The sequence below is a fragment of the Pipra filicauda genome, unplaced genomic scaffold (genome assembly GCF_003945595.2).
Source record: "Pipra filicauda isolate LSUMZ 115617 unplaced genomic scaffold, ASM394559v2 scaffold269_size1075953_pilon, whole genome shotgun sequence".
Classification (NCBI taxonomy): domain Eukaryota; kingdom Metazoa; phylum Chordata; class Aves; order Passeriformes; family Pipridae; genus Pipra; species Pipra filicauda.
Genome location: NW_024104386.1, coordinates 31,563 through 56,346, shown reverse-complemented (window position 1 = coordinate 56,346; position 24,784 = coordinate 31,563). Strand labels below are relative to the sequence as shown.

At 39.8% G+C, this 24,784-nt stretch overlaps 1 protein-coding gene across 1 annotated transcript in view; it reads right to left on the bottom strand.

Moving 5' to 3' along the window:
- Positions 1-24,784, bottom strand: part of LOC113996140 (pituitary adenylate cyclase-activating polypeptide type I receptor-like) — a 72,571-nt gene that overhangs the window by 44,178 nt on the left and 3,609 nt on the right. The window contains exons 2-3 of the mRNA XM_039382409.1: positions 12,465-12,517; positions 8,987-9,143 (exon numbers count right to left, since the gene is read on the bottom strand). Coding sequence (XP_039238343.1) covers positions 8,987-9,143; positions 12,465-12,517 — 210 coding nt within the window. The remainder of the gene's footprint in view (positions 1-8,986; positions 9,144-12,464; positions 12,518-24,784) is intronic.

The following is a 24,784-nucleotide window of genomic DNA, read 5'->3' as shown; positions in this document are numbered from 1 at the left end:
TTTGCAGTACTGCTTAGAGATCCTAGAGAAAATCCATCAGAGTGCTGAATTGTCGGTTCCAAACATCAATTACTGAAAACACTGCTTATTTCTGTTTTCTATGTGAAGAGGTGAAAGAAGGAAGAGGGAAAAAAAAGTCAAAGGACTTGCCAAAGGCTCCCTATTGAGTTGGTGGCAGAGACCCAGACCTTTCCTGCCCTTTTCTTGCACATTTATCAGACTTTCTTCCTTGATTTTTATTTACCGAGACCCAGAAAACATAATTCACTCCTTGCTACGCTCCAGCTGGTGAGAAATTCGATGCAAGCAATTGTTGCTCCTGATTTAAAGTGGACAGGACTGGCAAAGCTGGAGCCAAGAAACAGCCTGTGCACGGTGAGTCTCGGAGCTCAGAGCAGCCTTTTAGATCTCCTCCCCGGTGCCAAATTCTGGCTGCTCTGGGTGTCAGCTGGCAGGGCACCTGCTCCATCTCCCACAGCTTTGTTTATCTGAACACAACTTGCATTTAACCCTTTTGTTCCAGCATTTGTCCCTTATTAGTGGCAGAGTAGGAGGGGGTGAAAGGCTTCCAAAAATGTTCCGTCCCGAAACGCGTTTCCCACAATTTTCCCTCGTTCCTGTTTTTCTCATCTCAGGATTATGGGTTTCAGGGCTGGTTCACATAGGTAATCTTCTAAAAGGCTGGATTTTTACAGCATTAAGATGAGTGTTCAAAATCTGCACTGATTTTACTGCACGTTAATCGCATCCCTTCAGAAAATGCAGAGACTGGGGCAAGGAGAGGCTGAGGAAAACATATCCTACAATCCTTGCAGTCCAGCTATGTGGATAATGAGCTGGTTAGGCAGAAATTGAATTTTTTTCCCCCCTCTTTTACATAGCACTGATTAGAAGCCGAACATTTAATTTCTAAATAGGAAATAAATCAGCGAACCCTCACGCCCCACTCCCCAGCATCCACCACGCTGGGCCTTTTCACTCCCTCCCCTCTTGCTTCCCGCTGCTCCCAGGGACCAGCAATCTGTTCAGCCGGCTGGCAAAGCCACAGTCGGGAACAGCAGGATACTTAGCAGCTTTTCTGTGCTCTCGGAGCTCCCCACATGGATACTCTGCTTCATTAGAAGGGAACATTAACCCTCGGCCCGCTCCTGTGCCTGGAAACACGTGATCCCACACAAACACTGTCCAACCATCCCAGTTGCTTTGTTGTGGCTCTCTTGTGGGAGGGGTAAAATGGCACAGGTTGCCCAGAGAAGCTGTGGCTGCCCCAGCCCTGGAAGTGTCTAAGGCCAGGTTGGATGGGCCTTGGAGCAACCTGGGCTAGTGGAAGGTGTCCCTGCCCATGGCAGGGCATGGAATGAGATGACCTTTAACATCCTTTCCAACTGAAACCATTCTATGATTCCATGATTGATTGATCGATCCAGGATGAGCTGCTTTTTCTTCACAATGTCATTAACACGATCTGTAATAATTAGCAGGCAGGCAAGGTTACAGATTACATGACCCTCCAGGTTCCCAAACCTTTCCCTGTGCTAAGTGCTTCCCTCTACTGTTTCCAGGGGTTTGGGTCTCTCCAGCCTCATGCCCCGTAGACAATACTTTAATCTAGAGATTAAAAATCATTTATAGAAGGACATGTGGTGATAGGACAAGGGGGAATGGCTTCAAAATGACAGAGGGAAGGTTTAGATTAGATATTAGGAAGAAATTCTTCCCTGTGAGGGTGGTGAGACTCCTGGTACAGGTTGCCCAGAGAAGCTGTGGCTACCCCATCCCTGGAAGTGTCCAAGGCCAGGTTGGATAGGGCCCTGAGCAATCTGGTCTAGTGGAAGGTGTCCCCGCCCATGGTAGAAGTTTGGAACAATATGACCTTTAAGGTCTCTTCCAACACAAACCATTCTGGGGTTCTATTATTCCACGATTTACTGTATATCACCATTTACCTTGACAAAGGGATTTGTGAACATATTGCTCACATAGAGACAGGACAAAATGAAATGTTGCTGTTCATTTTATTTAGAAAGCAAGAAAAATGAGGCAGAGGATAATTAAGGATAAAACTAGGAAGCCTTGTTTGTATTTGTGTGTTTGAATAAGAACTGGTGTCCAAGGACATCTGAGGGACTGATCCTGGGGGGGCAGATCATTCCATTCTTTTAACCCACCTGAAGATAAATTGATTTTTTTTTTCAAGTCTCATCCCATAAGGGGAACTTCCAAAGGGTCATTGGTTTTAGACATCTGCCATGGGATGGGGTGAACTGGCTTCTGCAAATTCTTTGTTACCCAGTGTTTTGTGTCAAACATTGCAATAAAGGAAGTGACAGAACTGATAGACAAGTCCTTTCTTCTCATATCCCAGACTAAATTCAGGGCATGTGGTCTCGTGGCACAGGGACAGGAAGACCCAGTGAATCATGCCTGGAAATCATGGGAGAATAGAGTGAGGTCCCACATGGAGAACATAAAGGCCAGAGTACACAGGGCTGGCACAGGTAGGACTGATGTACAGATATGATCAATAACATTTAAGGGAAATTATGGCTTTCTTCTTTTCTTGCTCTTTCTTGTCAAAGGCTGTGGAACTAGAAGTGGACTGAGGTCACCATAGCAACTGAGCATCACACAAACGTTCTGTGAACCCTTCCTATGAGTCTGGCTGTCACAGGAGCATCCATCAGAGAGCAGGATCAATGCAATTGCTATTGAAGGGTCTCCAAGCTCTGAAGAGGGCAGGGGTCATATTTCAGAGAAAAGCAAATGTTTCCCAAACCAGAAACACAAAAAAATAAGAAACATTGTCCAATGGAGATTAACAGTTATGAAATAACTCCTAGAGAAGGAAGCAAATTAAAACCCTTGCTTAAAGGTAAGAATGAATGAGTTCCCACCACATCTAAAATCTTTCAGTAAACTGAAAGATTTTCAGTAAACTGAAACTCCTTTTCCAATTATTTGAGTCAAGAGCAGAAACACAAACAGAGCAAAGACTGTTAGTAAGGGTTGAAGGATCTGCCCATGTTGCATCTGCAGTGATACTTCAATCTATCACCTTTTGCTGTCTAAGTGTTCTCCAATCTGCTCAGCAGCTCTCAGTAACTTCCACCCTTGAATTCTTCCCAAAGGAGCATGAATTTTTTTTTTCCCCAAGGGCAAATTAGCTTTCAAATAATTGACAAAGGTCTTGAGCTGTGTTACAGCTTTCCCCTGGCCACTGCAGGATGTCATCTCGCACAGGACCAAGGACTTGCTCTTTAGCTGAAATGTTCCTGGTCATGCTGCATATTTGAGTACAGAGGCACAAAGTCTTATATCCCCATAATTTGGTGGGAAAGGCCACAAGATGTCTTTTTTTTTTTCCCGATAAAAAAACACCTAAGAGGCCTCAGCTACTTGATTAGAAACGTAGGTCCAGTTGCTATTCTTTGATGACAGGATTTTCCTCCCATTTCCCTCTGCATTGCAGAGAGACTTTGTGGTGCTGTGACCGAGGAGGTTTAATTATAGCTTGTCCTCCTCGCTTCGGAAAAGCTGGAGTAATCCCATGGCTTTCCTGCCTCTGCAAAGTCTAGGGTTGAAAAACCAGCATGAAATTACTTGTTATCCAGCTGCTGCTATTCTCTTGGTTATTGGCAAGACTTATTATTTTGAACATCAGTACTTGGTAGGTGTCTTGTGCCCATTCTTTGTGTCACAGTTCTTTCTAGGACTTGCTGAGCATTCATCAACAATGACACATATGCAATCTGCAGACAGCTCTGAAAGCTGTCCAAAACCTGTATGAGGTGTGTATATGTACATGGTTTATATATAAAACTATATAAACACATGTGTATATATTAATGGTTACATATAAAACATAACCTTGCAATGAACTTTCTTCTGAATGATCTTACATGAAATTAAGGATGAAACTAAGGTATGCACAGAGCCCTGGTTGCTTCAAAGACTAGAGAAGCTCTGATTATTATTCCAGTGATGAAAATTCTGTGGGATGGGTTTGAAAACAGACACTACTCCTTGGTTACTTGTTTTTCTTCCCTCGGTTTCCATGCAGGATGTTGAAATGCCCATCGGGGCGAGATATCCTTGAATAGAAATGTAGACCTTTGCATTGATCTTTTGCCTTTTTGACAGGCAAATGTGATTTCCAATTTGAGTCTGATGCAATGCTGACCTTAATTTCAGCAGTAGGAAAGAAAACCTGCATCCTTTACTTCAGTAGAAAATAAGCACACGATCTTCCAGAGGCATTTTGGTGTTTAGAAGGCTCCTGATCTGGTCACCTTTGTCACCTTTTTGTTCTGCCCATATCAAAAAAATATCAATACATAACCCAAACTAATAGAAATTGTAATTTGCAAATGTTTTCAGCAGCTTTCACCTTGGGAAGTCAATGACTTTTGTTTTCTTTTCACCCAGCTTGGGAGTTATGTACCATTTTCACAGTGGTACATGGTCAGCTCCTAAGGAATTTCCCAGGACTGTCTCCCCAGAAATGACACAGAAGTGCTTTCCACACATGAAGATGTAGCACCATTTCCCCTCTCATTAACTCTTCTCTTGTCGTCTTATTCTGATTGATTAGGGATCAAATCTAAACCCAGGTAGGAGGAAAAAAAAGCCACAGATGGCTTCCCAAATCCAATTAACCCTGAATTCATAAATCCCACTGTCCACCCATGGCATCTCTAGTGCAGCACATATGAGGTTTGGGGTTCTTACAGAATCAATTAATCAATTAATTAGTATAACAAAGTACTTGAGTGCTTCCCTGAGTGTTTTTAATGGGATCAGTAATAGACTATTTTCAATTTCTTGGGACAATAAAGCTTGCTGATGAGCACTGAAGTCCTGCAACTCCCAGAGTAGCAACAAGCCAAACATTTTGGTTCAAAAATATGAGCACAGGATACAATTCCCTCTTAAACTTTTTAATACCTGGATAAATTCTTTTTTTCTAGAGGGTTTTAATTAGGAACCCTTAATCCTGGTATCAACACAGGATGGGGTTTGTGCCATTGGCAAAATTTATGTACATTTTCTCTGTCTTATATGTCTTGTAGTAATGATCTTTTGGGGGTGTAGCAGGTAGTGATCTAAACATTCTGAATGGCTGGAAAATTCAGTAGGAGCTACTCATATTTATTATTTGGGTTTGTGAATGAAGGCATTTTCCAAATGGGGAGCATATGGCAATGCTCAGAGACTGTCTCTTATCATTTGTATTATATTATGTATTATGTAGTATTTTTTTCCTGCAAATCAAAGAACTAAAAATATGCCCATTTCTGATCTGGCTACTGAGTTTCATTCAGTGGTTCATTTGAGTAATGTGGCTTTTTTTTATATAGGTTCTGACTATCTAAGCTGTACAGTACAAAGAAGAAAAAAAGCACAGACTTTCTTTCTGTAGATTTCCATTGCCAGGCAGTATCACCTCTGTCTAGAAAAAAAAACCAAACCAAACCAAACAAACAAACAAAAAAAAAAAAAAAAAAAAAAAAAAAAAAGAGAAAAAAAGAAAAAAAAAGGGGAAAGAGAACAAAGCAGAGAAAATTCTCCAGCTGGGAGAGCAGATCACTATGTCAGGGCCATCTCCAGGTCTTTCTATGCCCTACTGAAATGTAACATCACAGCTTGACATGTTTTTTTTCTTTCTTCCTTTGCAAGGATCCCTTAGAATGCTTTAAATGTCCCTTGTTCTGGAGTGGGTGTCTCTGGAGCCAGGGCTGGGAAGGCACTTGAGAAATAGTGATACACAACAGAGAGGTCATGGGAGTTACAGCTCCTGGGGAAAATAAGGCTTGTGGGTATCAGTCAAAGAAATCAGTGCTGAAGAGGGAAAGAAATTAATATTTAGGAACCATCTAGAAGGAAACCATTGTAAATCCCCAACCTACTGGAGTAGAAAGAGCTCAGGAATTAATATGCTTTTTCTACGTGGGGAGATTTTGAGAACGACATTTTTGTTCCCAGTTTGCATTTGAAAGGCACGAATGAGAAATTCTGGTGAGCTGGGAGGATCAGAGAGTTGAAATGAAATTTTAGAAGGGTTGCCAAAGACACAGAATGGGATTGAACATTAGGCTTTCTGTGTGATGTTGACAGCAGCTCAAATGCTACTCCTTGGTTCAGTTGCAGTGAAGGTTAAAGCAGAACGTATTAAAACCAGCAACAGCTGGCATTTTTAGCTAAATCCATAGCTAATTTTTTGAAAAAACCTCTCTCCAGGTGACAGTTTAGTCAGTTAACTTTTATTCTGTAGTCTCTTTTATTTTTTCCCATTTTACTGCAGATGGAAATCAGACATCCAAGGAAAGGCAATTCCTTTCTGAAATGCATAAAATGAGCATACCCCTCCAGTGACTTCACTCATCTCAAAACAAGCATCTGAGAAGAGTCAGAAGAAACATCTTCTACAAGTTCCCATTGATTTCTAGTCACTGAACCTGAAATCCACATGTTCACTTCAGGCTTTCATACACAGCTTTTAAATACCCAAAGCCAAGTGAGATACCTCCTCCCCACTCTTTAACACATCCTGTGATTTCCCTTTCATTACACTGTACCCACAGGTGCTTCATAGGGCAAACTTTTCAAAAGTATAATTTAAAGTTATGGCTGCAGTTTGTAAAACAATGTTAATAAATATTATGCCTAGTTCCATATTCTAGAAACACAGCAGCAGCCAGAGGACACTGTAACAATCCCTAAAATGTGATTAGCCATGTCTTAGAAACATTAGAGTTCTCTAACAACCCTTTATTTAAGGAACCATCTTAAAGGTGGCCTTTTTTCATTAAACCCTCATTGAAACAAATAGACTTGGCTAATTAAAATTAGCAGCAATAATAGTGAAAGCTCCTGCTGATTCACCCAGGAGAGTGATTAGAGATGTCAGTAATTCCACCTTGGGGTCACTGGTGCAAACCCAGCCCGGTCTGCAGAGATTTCCAGCCGCTCCAGATTAAATGTTTATTTGTTTATCTAGTGAATTATGAATCTTGGGTTTGTTTCTGCTGAACAGATGTCCCAAAACCCCTCAAACCCAGCCCTACACGAGGTAACAGCTGTCACTTTTATTAGTGATCCTGTGAGGAGAGAAATAAAGCAGGACATATGTTTACACTGGATGGACTATTCCTCCCTCAGGGTCAGACTAAAACATTGCTACAGGTCAAATGTGAAGTTCAGTATGTGAAGAGATCTGTAAATCCTAGACAAATTACTTAAAAATATTATTTCAGCCCTTTATTTTACAGAGGTCTAGTTAGATAGGGCTTTTTTATTTTATATATATATATATATTTATTTGCTTTTCTAAAGCCTGCATTATTTTTTATTAAAAAAAATATTTTCCATTAGAAAAAAAAATATTTTCCATTAACAGGCAACAGTTTAATTAAGATCTGGAATAGATCCTATTAAGTTAATCTTGTTGGTGAGGAGAGACATGATCACACACTGGCCTGAGGCACAAGGGTCAAGTGAAGAGTAAAGTCATGACCCCAAAATTTAGCACAGCAAAATTCCAGCTGTTCAAGGAATTAATCAACAGGATCCCCTGGGAAACTGTCCTCAGGGACAAGGGAGAAGAACAGAAGTGGCAGATGTTTAAGGATGTTTTCTACAGAGCACAACAGTAAGAAATAGGGCAAGGAAGGCAAGAGAAGGGCATGGCTGAGTCAGGACCTGCTGGTCAAACTAAAGGGCAAGAATGGAATGCACAGGCAGTGAAAAAAGGGACAGGGATCCTGGGAAGGGTGTAGGGATGCTGCCTGGTTGTGCAGGGATAACTTCTATTTTGCAGTCTCTTTTATTTTTTCCCATTTCACTGCAGATGGAAATCAGACATCAAACTCCAGAGACAAACTCCTCTTTAAATTCATAGAAAACGAGCAGTCCCCTCCAGTGACTTTACCCATTTCAAAACAAGCATCTGAGAGGGGTCAGAGAAAGCACCTTCTACAAGTACCCACCGATTTCTATTCACTGAACCTGAAATCCATGTGATCACTTTTGACTTTCACGTATAACTTTTAAATATCCACAGTGAGACACCTCCTCCCCACCCTTTAAGATTAACTCATCCTGTGATTTCCCTGTTGTTACACTGTGCCCACAGGTGCTTCAAAGGACAAACTTTTTAAAAGTATAATTTGAAGTTGTTGCTGAAGCTTGTAAAAAATGTGCAGGGATGGGGCCAGGAAGCCCAAGGCAGATCTGTGCCTGGATGAGCTGAAATGGATGTATCTAAAAGTGAGGATTTCAGCATTCCTGGAGCTGTGCAGGAAACACTGCCTCCCAAAAACTGTGCTCTGTGTGTGGCCATGCAGAGAAGACAGATTTTGGATTCCAGACTATTAATTGGAAAAATGATCGTTGGGAAAAAGGATCCTGGGGGACTTTGATGAACTTGTTCCTCAAAGGACAGTGCTAATTAAGTGGTCTGCAGCAGGCTGGGTGGGTGCTGGGAGCAAATGGACAAATCTGTGTTAATTATCAGGAGCACAAGGATGTTTCTACCTCATTTCTACAGACCACAAAAAAGCGTGATAGACCTTCTGCATCTCTCCAGAAATCTTTAATTCCCACTGACTGCTCCCTGGACCCCCAGCTTGGGAGCTCCTCACACTGGTGAGTTAAAGCCTCGTGTTCTCCTTAAGCACGAGCAGAACCTGCTCTGAGTTTTAATTATTTACTAAAATAAGTTCAAATTGTTTTATCCAAGACCCAAACACAGATTCAGGTCTCATTGAGTTTAGTGAACATTCTCTTTAGAAGTTACATTTGGTGATATTTTCATGTTGTATAATCTTTTTTCAAACATTCCCTCCCATCCCTGTGCACACACACTCACATCTACACAAAAATATCCTGCTTTTCTATTTTCTTAACCAAAGCCCAACGGCAGGTTTTTTTAATTTCCATTTATACTGAGGATCTAAATAAGGCAGAGAACAAAGAGAAAGTACTTTACCATCTTCAGGGATGATAAATCTGAACAGTGCAGGACACTTGACAAAGACAATTTCCCCCACACTTGCAGGTTTCCAGCATGTAATGTTGTCCCACATTCCTGGGCAACCTAGAGGAGAGAAGGAGGGATAAAATACATTAGTGGTGGAAATCCATTCCTTTCTTCACACTGCTATTGTGCTTTATAGTTGGTTCTTCCTTCTATACATAAAAAGGTTCTTGTTTAGAATAATGAACAGTATCAATTTCCCTGGAATTAAAAATTTTTCTTTCAGAGGAATAGCATAAAATAAGTAGTAGTAGAGTAATGGCCAGACTCTACTCTTGCAGAAGGATGACATTCCTTAGTCTCAATTAAATCAACAAATTTTCCCTTAAGTATGAAATCTGCTGCCATTCAGCTACCTTTCAGAACTTCTGGATTAATTTTTAAAACTATTTACAGATCATATCTTTGATTAAAATCTATGAATTCCTGTTGGCTCTAATCCTTCTGAAATCCCTCCAAATGGGCACATTTTGGAAATTGTCTGAAAACTGAAAAACAGTTTCTGCTTCATCCTACAGTTATTTCTGTGGATATGTGAGGGAAACTCACCTCTTTAATGCTGTTTATTTTCTAAAAATATATTGTGAAATGTCCTTCCTTAGTGAAGAAGTGTCTTAACATCACTCATTATCTTTACTACAGTCTTTGTTCTACAGAATATAAACTCACAATGTCAAAAGGAGGATTTTGACCTCTAATGACAAACTGGCTTCCAAGAGGGAGAAGTCCTCCTGTAATTCTTCAAACCACCCTCTTACCAGCTCACAAACCTGGAAGTGCTTATCCAGTGTACAGAAAACTCAGAGCAATCTCTAAAATCTCCTACTGATGTTTAAAAAAACGACTTAGTGAAGGAACCTCAAACGGGACCAAAGAAAAGAAAGAAAAACTGAATCTAAGCACCTCTGTTTATTTGCATTTGATGTTGAGATCAAGCACATAATCTTATCAACTGCTAAATGCCACCAGCTCCAGGATTTTCTAAGTGGTTTACCATTAATACGCTCTGTCTTTGACTCTGTGCCAAGGAATATAAGATTTCAGCAAAAAATACTTCCAAGTGTTACTTCCTGACTGGCACAAGTACAATATAACGAGCTATGGGTGATGAACTTGTAAAAACATCACAAGTGTGGGCTTCAGCAGCTCTGGTGATAGTAGCAGATTTCCATCAGTGGAGGATGTATGTTCACAGGACTGGAATTGGCATCTTTTTTCCGTCTTCTTCAGTGGCAGGGAATCAAATCCTGTGTTTCCTCACAAAAATATGAGCCATGCGTGGTGGGCAGAGCAGTTCTGAGGGATGTGGGGTTTGGAGAACCAGGTCGGTGCCAAATAAAGTTGTTCTGATGTGTAACATCGTGATAATAACAACATGTTACACGTTACAAGGGTGACACATGCCAAAAAGCAGATAAATACTCTTTCAAACTAAAGGATGCAGTATCAGATTGCATTATATGCATAATATAATTTAATAATCACATAAAATCCTGACCCTGTTACGTAAAATCCCTCAGCTTTGACAGACCCAACAAAATACAATATTACTGCAGAAAAAGCTCATTAAATCATGACAGGAGCTGGAATCAAAAAGAAATCTTTTACATTTGCCCCTACTCCTCTTTTTTTCCCACCCCTACCCCAGATTGTTCTTTTTGCCAGATGAGGATCCCGTGATATGACTGCTGAGATTCACTAGAACATTTCTAATAGTCTCAGAGGCTGGGGTTTGAAAAGTTTGAATGCTCTCAGGCACATGGTGGGATTATTGGGGTGTCCTGTGCAGGGCCAGGAGTTGGAATTGATGATCCTTGTGGGTCCCTTCCAGCTCAGGATATTCTATGATTTTGCGATCCTGTTTATGTACTAAAGATGGAAATCAAGATCATAGAGTGCTATTAGAATTTATTGTCTTTTATGATAGTTTGTGTCTGTTCACACAGTAGGAATTATATTTTCCATGTAAATCTGAAGATGTTAGCAATAAGTTTACAGCTCTCTGATGTATGGCCCTCTGTGAAAAAGTAAATTATATGTAAATATCCATGTTAATGAGACATTTGCTTACAAGAGGTGCTGGAGACAATCAAAGTAGTTAATGAGATCTTTGGAGAACCACCTGTTAGCCTTGCTTAAATTAGCTTTCTTATTGGAATTATTATTTCAACATCATTTGTCTTCCAAACACTGGGATAGCAGCGGATGCTGCAAACCAGCCCCGAGGAATGCAAGGAAATCCTCACACTGCAGAACAGGGAGTGTAGCCACAGTATAAATATCTCATAACATTGTGTTTGAAATTCAGTTACACCAGGTGGCTGTTTTTGTAGCAACACCACACAGAGATAAAAAATAGCCCCGTTTAAAAAGTCATTATAAGTTCATTGTGCTAGAAAACACTGATGTGCTGACACTGGGAGAGAGGGGGAAAGAAGCAGCAAGTCAAGTAATTTACCTTAGTTACTAAAATAGCTGAGTGATGGAGATTGTAAAGAGTTCACCACCAATAAATTGTCTGATCCTGCTTGGAAAAGCAGATTGGAAACGTGCAATTTGGAAGAGCAAAGAAAAGGATGACAAAAAAAAAATAAAAATTAAATGGAATAAAGGCCAGTGTGTACAATCTCCCTGCATTTGTAAACCATGATAACAGCCAGAAACTCCTGCTGGGGGAAATCTGCCCACGGAAATCAATGTGACTTGAGTGTGAAACTGCCCAGCAGGGTCCCCCCTGGCATGGACAGGGTGTCTCCACTGCCCTGTGACGTAGGGATGCCCGAGCAGGCTCTGGAAGAGGCAGCTCACACACTGCAAGCAGAAAGATACAGCTTCAAGTGGGCAATTTTGCTAATTTTTAGTATGTTAGAAATCAGTAATAATAATTTTAAAAAAATAGTTTTGAAGAATAAGATTTCGTGTGGGCCAGAATGAAGAAAAAAATATTACAAATAGGGGTCTTGCTAATGGATGGTCTTGGAAACAAAACAGAATCACAGAATCATTAAGGTTAGAAAAGCCCTCTAAGGTCATCAAGCCCAACCCTTAACACAGCACTGCCAAGCCCAACATTGAACCACATCCCCAGGTGCCACATCCACATGTTTTTGAACGTTTCCAGGGATGGTGATCCCACCACTTCCCTGGGCAGCCTGTTCCAATGCCTGACCACCCTTTCAGTGAAGAAATTTTTCATAATATCCAATCTAAACCTCTCCTGGAGCAACTATAGGCTGTTTCCAGAAAGCACAAATCCTGCCTTCCCTTCCCATCTATGCACTGCAACCTGCAGGCTGGAATTCAGTTTGGCAAACATTGTGGGATTCATCTCAGATAACATAAGTGGAGCACTAATGCTTGGTGTAAGTAAACAAGCACTTATGTCCTCTTTGTAGCATGGGCAGAAAAGTGCTTCAGCTTGCTTAGTTACCTCTTCTTTGATGGCTGGATGATCCCTTGGGAGCCAATATTCCTTGCTGCTGACTTTTGAGGAAACACAAAATGATCTTTCAACTACAGGATTAGTCCAGATTGGTTCAACTTCAGCTGGCTAAGTCTTACACTTTTGCCCTGTTCAGCCAAGCAAAGTTTCATCTGTAGTTCATGGAAAGAGTCTTTCTAGGCAGGGATAATCCCATTTTAAGGTGGCAGCCCAGGGGAATCACCCTGTAAGGTGGAGTTGCATCTCTCCACTGACTACACTCAGCAGGAGGAGGTTAAGAACTAGATTAATACATACAGCTGCCTTTTCAATGGGTGAAGTTTGTATTCCTTACAGGGTCTAGTTGGTGTTTTGGAGTAGACATGGACCAACTCTTCCCTCTGGACACAGTGGCTGCTTATGAAAACCCCCGTGATCAGTCCCTACATCTCTGTCTCAAGCTTCCTCTTGTAACAGTGAGGTAAAATTCATGTTTAAATTGTGAATTCCCTGTGACTGGATCCACCATGCACTTTTACTTCAAAAACCAGTCTGATTTCAGCTGAAGCACAATGTGGATTCTATATGGATTTCATGTGAAGCCCATGACATTCAAGTTTAAATTCAACATTGTTGAAGCTGAGGGAGGTGCCTCACATACTAAGGATGGATCTGACCTGGCAGCCACTGAAAAATAACAGCTCTTTCAAAAAAAAAGGCCATATTTCTTAACAAGGAGAAAACTTTTATGTTTTTTGTTTGTTTATTTGTTTGGGGTTTTTTTTGTTGTTTTTGTTGTTGTTGTTGTTGTTGTTTGTGTTTTGTTTGTTTTGTTTTTTTTTTAATTATTTATGATTGTAGAATTTTCTGATGAATTTTTAAAACTAAACCTAACACCAAAACCATTCTGGTCACTCTGCCTCCATGGAGATCCACACAAACCTTATTCCCATCTTTCATTTCCAATCAAATCTCTTGGAGGAAAACACTCTGTCTCTAACCTGCTACTCCTGGCAGCTGAAAAGCTCCCTCTTGCCTGAAGTTTCTGAATAAGCACCAAGAGATAAAAAAAAAAAAATAAAAAATAAAAAATTCAAAGCAAGCCATGCTGGCAGAAGAGCAGTGATAAACAGTTCTGCTGAAAAATTGCTTATGGTCCCTTATCTTCCTTTTCTCCTCTGTCTAGGGCTGTCTTGAGAGTCACAGTTTGATAGTGGGTAGATAAAAAACCCCAGATTTTAGGCAGCCCCATAGTTGAAGTTCACTGAGCTCAAGGAATGGACCTCGTTTTAAATCAACTGAGGATAAAGCCTGTTATCTTTCACCAACAGTCACTGTGTCACCAGGACTGTGTTCAAACACTTATTTTTTATAGATCTGTGTCCTGTTTTCTTATGGTGCCTCTACCATCGTACCCTCATTCATGATCTGTATTTAAATCCTCTTTGCAGTCTCCACAACATCCTCCTGTGTCCTTATCCTGCCCTGGTGAAAAATGCTTCCTCTCATCTCTGTCAAATTTTTGGCAAGAGGAGATGCAAAAGCAGAGGTGTGTTTTTTTAGATGGCAAGGCCATGTGTGGTAACTCACTGCTCACTCCTTCCCTGCTCCAAAGACAGTGGGTAACTCCTCCCTGACTCCTTCTCGGTGACAACTACTGCTTTGACATCTCTTTTATACTCAGCACAACATTTTCACAAAGCAGGGGAGTGAAAAAAAGTGGAATGACAGGACAATGGACAAAGGGATTTATGGATTCACAAGCAGACGAAAGTGAATGGACAAGAATTTGCATACAATTTGTTCCCTTGGCAAATCAAGGAAAAATGTAATTACACAAATGTTAGAGTTCTGTATTTTTTATGTAGGGAAATAAAGGCTTGAGATGAAAATCCATCCTTCTGGCTTTACAGTATTCAGTTTGATTTTCAGTTCCTCTGCTCATTTATTAGTTTAAAATATCACCTTCAAGGTCATATTGCCTTCAGGAGAGTAATATCAAAGGAAATGTAATGCTACAAGCCAGCATATTAAACTGAATTATGTGGTGCACAGTAACTTCTAAAGGGCATCCTACATATAAAGCCTTTCAGAGAGAGGGGGAATAGGAGATGGGTGCTCTCTGTTCCTTCATAAATCCTGCTAAATACCGAAATAAATAAGAGCTTAAGCGTGGCCTGGGTGTGGGGCTTGGATTTTCAAAAGTAATTGACATTTCAAAGTGCAGGTATCTTAGAGGAGTTCCTATTACAGGAATGGGGTTTCTGGAGGTGTTTGGGGTCAGGCAGCAAACTTGGAGCTCTGTCAGATTCAGCCACGTGTGTTCACAGCCCAGAGAGCCAAATTCTGGGCTGCACCAGATGCAGCGTGGGCAGCAGGGCAAGGGAGGGGATTCTCTCCCTCTACTTGGCTCTGATGAGATCCCACCTGGAGCACCACATCCAACTCTGGGGCTCCTAACACAGGAAAGATTTGGAAATGCTGGAATGAATTCAGAGACCAAGGAGATGCTCCCAGGGCTGGAGCTCCTCTGCTCTGGAGCCAGGCTGGGAGAGCTGGGGGGGTTCACCTGGAGAAGGCTCCAGGGAGACCTGAGAGCCCCTTCCAGGGCCTAAAGGGGCTCCAGGAGACTCTGGACAAGGGTCTGGAAGGACAGGACAAGAGTGAATGGCTTCCCACTGGCAGAGGGCAGGGTTAGATGGGATACTGGGAGGAAATTCTTCCCTGGGAGGGTGAGGAGGCCCTGGCACAGGTTGCCCAGAGAAGCTGTGGCTGTCCCATCCCTGGGAGGGTCCAAGGCCAGGCTGGATGGGGCTTGGAGCAACCTGGGCTAGTGGGAGGTGTCCCTGTCCATGGCAGGGGGTTGGAATGACATGACCTTTAAGGTCCCTTCCAACCAAACCATTCTATGATTCTATGATTCTATAGATTCTTTTGGAAGTCCAGACTGTAAGAGAGCAGAAATGCAACATCAGCTGAAGATCCAGAGTAAGCTACAAAAAAAGAAATACACTCAAAAATGGAGAAAAACACTAAAGGAAGACATTCTATATTGGAAAAGAGAATAGTTGATCATGCATAAGAAAAAAACCCAGACTTATTCCTTTAAATGTCACATATACAAAGCAGGCATGAAGGACTGAGAACAAGGGAAAGCTGAGCAGAGAGAAGGGAAAGGTTCTTTTTCCTTCCCACTTCTGCCCCTGATTAAGTCTGGAATTATTTGAACAAGGTGTATTCATGCTGTCATTGTTTCATTTATGCCAGTTATTACATTAAGAATTAACTTTTCTGTTCAAGTTTTGTTACTGGTGCACCGAGATGCTCTTGGTATTAATTGCCCTTAACAGGATGATTGTTATAAATGTAATTCCAAGAGAAGTTCCATGTTTCTTTTACAGTGCATGAATTAAAACAAACAACTGTGGGGGGCACTGCTAGAGGGTTTCTAATCCTCATAAAATCACAGAATCATGGAATGGCTTGGGTTGGAAGGGACCTTGAAGATCATCCAATTCCAACCCCCTGCCATGGGCAGGGACACCTTCCACTAGCCCAGGTTGCTCCAAGCCCCGTCCAACCTGGCCTTGGACACTTCCAGGGGTGGGATATTCACCACTACTCTGGGCAATTTAAGATAAGTTATCATCTGGAGATGTGTCTTTTCTTCCCTGATTAGAAAAGGCACCAAGAGAGAGCCCAAGTTTAGTCTTAAAACAGCTGGAATTAGAAGAATTCCACATGTATAGTCCAAGTGACTCTGTTGGAGTGGTGTGTGAAGAACAATAAACTGGGATCAAACTCACCAGCAAGTTGATCCACCACAACATTTTCCATCCCCTTTCTTTAAATAACTGCTGTCCCCATATGAAGTTACTCAACACTATATTAATCATTATTTATGATTATTTAGAATCCATTGTTTATGTAATGATACTTAAAATAGCACTTTCTACTGGTACAGCATTATCAGCAAAGTGAATTGTTTTATGGGATGACATCTTCAGATGTACTAAGTGCAGCACTGTTTGCAAAAACTATTAAAAATATCAGCTTAATTTATGAAAGAGAACATCAGAAACATTATTTGAGATATTTCACTTCTAATGCACCAAGTTAATCATAGATTATATTAAAAACTAAAAGGGGAAGTACCCAAAACCCTGAGGTTTTGGAATGGAATGATGGATTTTCAAGCATATTATTTTTATAGATAAACATCACACAATTATAATAATATTATTTAATTATAAATTTAATATATGTATTACTATAAATAGACAGTTATTGCATATTATTTCCTAAATACTTATAATATTATATAAATAGTAATCGTATGTATTGAATCATACTTATACATTATGGTTTTATATTATATTTTTATATATTATATATTTATATATTGCAGCTATACTTATAAGTATTATAAAACATTTTAAAAAATATAACAACTTTATGAAATATGCTGCATTTTATAGCATTTTTTTTCCTTGAAGACTTGATAAAAGGGCAAAGATCAGCTTTTAAATTACAGCAGCTGCTATTTATAATTGGAGAGGTGTAAACTCTTCTTCTCCTTTTAAAGCTGTTTAGCTCTTTACAGTCACAGGATATTTATTTCTAAGCTCACACTCACTGCTGTTCTTGCATTGATACCTGCCAAGAAAACCTCATCCAAGAAAACCTCCAGAATCCTTTAAGTGCTGCCAGCCAATTGGCCTTAGGTGAGCTTTGAAGAGTTTTAAAGGGGAAAACTTCAACTTGGCAAAATCTGGGAACATTTCTTTGTCTAATTATGCACCAGAGTAAAAAGCCAACGAGCTGTGAAATTGAGAAGGGTTGTTGCTTTTTTAGACTTTCTTTAAAAAACAATAAAAAAAAGTTTGGCTGTTCCTCCCTGAGAAAGTCACCACTTTGATGTTCTGGAGGCAGAGAGGCTCTGTGGGATTACTGAGAAAACTGGGAGATTTGACTCCAACACTGCTGGAGGATGGGATGACACTCACAAGCTGCCAGAAGCTGAGCCAGTGCCAAGCTCACCAGCTGCAGATAATCTGGCATTGTTCAGGATACGGGATGTGGGAGATCTGGGGGTCTTGCCTGGCAGCAGCTGGTGCCCCTCATTCCTTTATTGTTGGAGCAGCCAGAACATCATCCTCCTACCCCACCACCAGCCCTTCTGACTCACTGCCCCCTTCTGAGGAGGAGAAGACAACATCCTGCGCTTTAGCAACTCTACCTTTCATCAATTCTCCAAGCTGAGACAGATGGGAAAAGGGAGGCTTTTCCATCAGTGCCTTGCAGGCTTTTCATCCATCACAGGGCCATGAATTTTCCTCCTTACACGACTGGACTCAGAGTAATTTCTGGGAAGAGCATGATAAAACACAGGCTGAGGGATGCAGAGTTAGGGCAGAGTTTGAGAAGAAACCAAGAGAGTAAGAACCATAATATGTGTTCCTCTTCCACACAGCCTTGGTCAGACCCTATCCAAAGGGATCCTGCACTTCACAGGCACAGCCTGCCCATAAAAAGGGATTTCCTAAGGACAACAGGGTGGAGCTTGTCTTTCTGAAAAGTTTCAATCAACAATATTGGCTAAGCCTACAACTGGTTGTGCTGATGGAGGAACTGGATAGAAATAAATAAATATATATACATAAAATATTGTACATATAATATATTCCCTCCACAAGTACTAATGTGCCTCACAGTGAACCCTGGCTTTCAGCTAAGGCTGTAGGTAAGGAATCTTTCCAAGCTGGGTGGCTGAACTGTTCACTGCCACTTTTGCAACCCCAGGAGGGATATTTGGCCCATTATGAGTTTTTATGGGCTTGTGAAGGAGACATCTGTAAGGATCACCGGGATAAACAGTTGCCATGGAGACAGAGAAAGCAGAAATTTTTTCAGACTGTCTTTTCGGTGTTTTGGAGTCTGCATTCCTTTGAAAATGGAGAGATGATTTCATTGCATGGAAGAAGATGAGGAGATTTAATAGCAGCTCTCTTGAGCCATGAGGATTCCCAGTAATAAATTCAGGGCTTCAAATCTTTTCTGTCTCAAAGGAAAAAAATGACAATGTCTTTCTTTGACCGGTTCATTTCTAACTAATCTCACAGCAGCACTAAAGTGGGACTAAAATGTGACACAAACCTTGAAAGTGTCTGAGTATGAGGTCATACTTCAGTCTTTCAAAATCCCAGCATAGGAGAACAGGATTTTCAATGGGATTTATTCAAGCAAAGCCTGAGGTCAATAATTGCCCAGTCAATAACATTTGTCAGGAATTTTGACTTGTTTCTAAAAGGATAAATAGACAAAAAAAAAAAAACCCAGGCAGACACTGAACAACTGAAAATAGCAGCTGACCTCAGGTCTATATGATTGATAATTTCAGAAGTTTTATTAAATTATGTTACACATATGGTAAGATCCCTCAAAAGGAATTTACAAATTATTATTATTATTATTTTGGTTTCAGGCTGGCTCTTTTTACAGCTGGGAAACAGACCCAAACAAAACACAGTAAGTGGTGACATTGTAAATTCTGACCCCTGTGCTCCCCACTTTCTTGCTTTCCTGGTGTTTACAAATACAGTTCTCTCAGTGGAAAAGACAAGGCTGTAGTAGAAGATAACTTATAACAGAACCTGGGCCAAATTCTCTCCTGATATAACCACAGTGACGCCAGTGTGGATACTCTGGAGAGGCATTTGTTCCTTGTTTACTCCTCCAAACCTTCTGAGAATGAGAAATGACTGAATTAAATAACTTAATTTCTTCCAGCGTGCAAAATCCATAATCTCTCCTGGAAATTGTTCTAGTGGTGACTCAAACAACTCCTTATTAGAGCCCATGGGATCTTATGATCTACTGCAGGAAACAAAGGAAATAAAGACATTACAACAAGCCAGTTCCTACCCTGGGAAGGGGCATGTTAACATATTGCACTTTATACTCCTCAACAGGAGATAAACACTGTCAGGGTTTAACAAAGGCTGTCTCCTGGTCTGTGCTGAACTTCTCTGACTGCCCTTGATGTGTTCAGAGAGTGAAAAAAACTATTGAAAATCAGCAGTGATCCAGTCTCACTAGGACTACACAAAACTGGGAATTTTGGTCAGTGTGACAGGGAATAAAGAAGGTTGGTGAAAATACAGCGTGGAAGGTATCAAGAGATGAAAAAGGAGGTGGAGTGCTTGAGGAAGGAGGATAAAGAGGGTGCTAGGGAAGCATGGAGAACTATAGTGATCATTCATAGAATAGCTTGGGTTGGAAGGGACCTTGAAGATCATCCAGTTCCAACCCCCTGCCATGGACAGGGACACCTTCCACTAGCCCAGGTTGCTCCAAGCCCTGTCCAACCTGGCCTTGGACACTTCCAAGGATGGGGCAGCCACAGCTTCTCTGGGCAACCTGTGGCAGGGCCTCCCCACCCTCCCAGGGAAGAATTTCTTCCCAACATATAATCTAAACATCTCCTCTTTTAGTTTAAAATGGTTCCCCATTGCCTTTCACTGTCTGCTTGTGTAAGAAGTCACTCTCCTTCTTTTTTTATGTGCCCCCTTTAAGTATTGGAAGGACATTTCCCTGGTAAGGAGAAGTGGAGCAGTGAATGCTTTTTTTTTTTTTTTTTGGTTGGTTGGTTGGTTTGGTTTGGTTTTTTTTTTTATTTTTTTGTTTGTTTGTTTGTTTGTTTGGGTTTTTTTTTTTTGTTGTGTATGTGTGGTTTTTTTTGTTTGTTTGTTTGTGGTTTTTTGGTTTGGTTTGGTTTGTTTTTTTTTTCTTTTGCAGAGGGAAGAGGGGAAGAAATGGAATGGAATGTTGTCTGGGAAGAAGCCACCAGCGCCATCACACCCAGACCAGCTCTATCATCAGCAAGCAGAGACATATAAATTTAATCCCAAATAAAGTGCACCTGTACACACTGCCCAAAACTCTACATTGGATAAGCTACAAAACACAAAATCTCCCAAAGGCGACAGTGAAGTTACAAAACTCCAAACCCCATAAACATCACAGGAGAAAATGTAATAACTCTTTCTGATGTTCAGGTCCGTGAAACACAGTAAGTGATAATGCCCAGAAAACCACGGGAAGTGGCCACAGGAGGGCCCAAAATTGCAGTGGTGGTAATGCAAAATCTGAGCCACTGGAGACAAGACAATTCCCCTTTGTTTCCCTCTGGATCAGAACAGATGTGTTGGATCTGTCTTTCTTTGTCTAGAGGATGGAAGGATACAAGAAGAAATGAGAAGGGGCTGCCAACTCTACCTGACAATTTATGGTACAGGAATAATATTGTCAAGAACATACAGAGAGATGTATCAAACCTCCAACACTGCTGGATTAGTCACTGCCTCCATAAAAGCCATCACAGTATCATTTCAGGTAGAAATATTTTGGAAAGAATGTGGATTTTAACCATAATTGGGGAAAAAAGAGGTCTGCACATCCTCGATTTCCTTTTGCTTACTCTTGCAAGTGAAGAGTTAATTCCAGAAGAGCCAATGAATTTCAGCATGTAAAGCTACTGTAAGTCAGAGATATTGATTTAGGGAAATTTATAGATGAGTTAAAAAAGAAATGTGAAGAAAGTTTATTATTCCTTCTCCCCCTCTTCTTACTAGAAATAGTTAAAGATATAGCAGGGAGAGAAATTGGTCTGTGGTCTTACTCAAAAATGTTTGGGGCCAGGTAATTCACTCCCATCTGAAGTAATTAATACCAGTGAAAATTTGCATACATATAATCAATATTTTTTTTAATGGTGTTCCTTATTGGAATGCAGAATAATTATGGAAAAATAGAAAATAAGCCTAAAGGGATGCATGGACATCGTAGGGATTATCCCTTGTACCCAGGCAAAATAAACAATAACTAAAATATCTAAAAGTAATTTTGAGAGTTCTCATTGTCTGTGATATTCTTATAAGATGGACAAAGCACGAGAAAAAGTATATTACAGGGCCCAATTCTTCATGCTTGAGTTATAAAGATCCAGAAACTTCTCTATTTTGCAATCATGTCATAATTTATGGCTTGCAGGGATGGTGATAACATCACTGCCATATATAAAAACAACAACTAATTTCTTCCTGATATTCTCAGAGCGAATAGGGCAGACTTAAAATTAACTCCTGACTTAAACCTCAGTTACATGTAGGATTTTTATTTATTTATAAATACAAACAGGTATTTATACAGGTATAGAGTGTAGGTTTATATTTATATATATCTTCAGATAGATTAATCTGCCTGTTTAAGGTACATGTAGAAGAAAAATTAGGAAGCACACAAAACACACTTAATTTATAACCTAAATGAGAAATCTCATTCCTGTGAACAGAAGGCTCAGCTGCTGTAATATACCACTGGAAATTTTCTTTATCAGTTCTCAATCTGGAGGAATAAGGATAAAAAAATCAGGAATTCTGGTCTCTCCTGCGTGAAGACAATCATGGAATAGTCCTACTGACCAGGAGCTCTGTATTTAATTTTGTTCAAGCTCATTCAGTTATGATAACAGTGGGTTCTGGTTCAGGCAGTTTGCAGGTCAACAGAGAAGGGGCAGAACTGTATCAACCATTTGGCTTTCTGGCCAAAAACCTGGAGCAGATTCAAGTCCTTTCCCGTCTTGGGAATAAAACATGTACGACAATCCTTCAGCACATTTTATTAATTGTTTGTGGTCATTATTTCAATCTGGCTTTGCTCTTGGCATATGGCTTGAGAATACCCATTAAACACCCTCGTTATTGGGGTTTTTTTCTCTCCTAAAGCATTTCTTTGTATGTTGACTTCTATGTCCAGTGATTTTTCCACTCAGATCCCGGTTAGTGACTCACTGATGGATTATTCTGACCTGGCCTTTTGTTTGGGTTGGGATTTCTAGTTGTGTTGTTTTACTCTGCTTCCTTCGATTTGTTTTCCTGCAAAGGACACAAACCAATCGATTCCAGCAACTGTGTGAGCAGGAAATGTATGGCTTGATTACCAAAAGTGCTCTGGAAGGCTGAAGTGGCTTTTAGGGTAATCAGAAAAGCAAGGAAAAGGATCAATAAGAAAAGCATCTGCAGGTGCTTGTCCACAAGATTCAAGTATCTGGTCTTGAAGAGGGAAAACTGCACCATCTAAGTGATGTTGAATTATTTGGGTAGGGTTCCCACTTGGTTTACTCAAAAAAACAAAACAAAACAAAACAAAAAAAACCAAACCAAACCAAACAAACAAACAAACCACAAACAAAAAGCTCTATCAAAAACCCAACCCAAACCCTATCAAAAAACCAAACAACCCAAAAAAACCCCACAGGCAAAAAAACCCTACCAAAAAAAAAACCCAAACAAAAAACTCTACCAAAAAAACCAACCCAAACACTATCAAAAAAACCCCAACAACTTACTGAACAAAACACAAGCAAAAAAAACCTGCAAAAAAACCCTACAAAAAACCCAAACAAAACCCAAAGAAACCAGAACCCTACCAAAAAAATCCCCAAATGCTAAAAAACCCAAAAAAGCAAAAAATCAACCAGCCAAAAAACCCAAGCAAAACACAAACAGAAAACCCTACCAAAAAAAACCACCAAACAAATCCTACCAAAAAAACCCCCAAAAACCAAAACAAACACAAAGCCCTACAAAAGAAAAACCTGAAAACCTAAAAAAAAAAAACAAACAACCAAACCAACCAAACCAACCAAAATACAAACAAAAAACCCTGCCAAAAAACCCCCAAACCCTAACAAAAAAACAACAAAACAAAACAAAAACAACAACAAAAACCCCCCAACAAAACAACATTAAAAAACCCCAAAACAGGAACAAATCAAAAACCTTACAAAAAAAATTCCCCCCCAAAAAAATCCCAAAGAAAACAAGCAAAAGAGAAACAAAAAACCCTACAAAAAAATCTCCAAAGCTTAACAAAAAAAAAGCAAAAATAAAAACCCCCAAGAAAACAACAATAAAAAAATCCCAAAACATGAACAAACAAAAAACCCTACCAAAAAAATCCTTAAACCCTACCAAAACAACTCACAAAATAACAAAACAAAAAACACAATCAAAACACAAAACAGTTACCAAAAAAACCAAACCCTAAAGAAAAACAAACTAAAAAGGGAAACAAAAAGACAAAAAAAACCAAAAAACCTACAAAAATCTGCCAAAAGAAAGAAACACGAAGAAACAAAAAAAAACCTACAAAAAAACCCCCAAACCCTACCAAGAAAACAAACAACCAAAACAAAAACAAATAAAAAACTCTACCAAAGGAAGACCCCAAACCTTACAAAGAAACAACAGAGATCCAAACAAACAACCCAGACAAAACACAAAGAAAAAACTATCAAAAAACCCTAAATATTAAAAAACCCAACAAAAATCCCATAGAACAAAATAAAACACAAGAACGCTACCAAAAAAACCCCAAACCTACAAAACCCCCCAACAAACAGAATAGAGCACAAATAAAAAACCTACAAAACCCCTCAAACCATTCAAAAAAAAACCACAACAAAAAACCTCAACCAACCAAAACAAACACAAATAAGACAAAACCCTACCAAAAAATCCCTAAAAAATCCCAAACAAGCCAAAAATCAATCAGCCAAAACAAACAAAACACAAACACAAAACCCTACCAAAAAAAATCCCCAAGCCCTACCAAAAAACCCACCCAAACCCCCAACAAATAAAACAAACAACACACAAACAAAGAATTCTACCAAAAAAACCAAACTCCACCAAAAATCCCAAGAAACAACAAAACAAACAAAACACAAACAAAAACCCTACCAAAAAATGCCGAAGCACCAAAAAATCCAACACAAAACAACCAACCAAAGAAAAAAAGACAAACAAAAAAATCCTACCAAGAAACCTCAAAGCATAAAAATAAAACCAACAAAAACCCAACCAAACCAACACAAACAAAAAAACCCAACCAAAAAAACCCCCCAAAACAAACCCCCAAAAACCAAAGAAAACAAACTAAAAGATGAAAAAAAAAACAACCGATGAAACAGACACAAACACGACAAAAAAAAAAAAAAAACAACAAAAGGGCCAAAAAACCAAAACAAAATACAAACAAAAATCCTACCAAAAAAATACCCCAAACCCTACAAAAATACAACAAAGAAAACCAACTAAACAAACAAAACAAAAAAACGTACAAAACCCCCCCCAAAAAAACCCTATATAAAATAAACTAAACCCCCCAACAAAAAAAACCAAACAAAACACAAACAAAAAACTCTACAACCTCCCACACACCTTTTCAAATAAAAATCAACAAAATCTCAGCAAAACAAAATAACC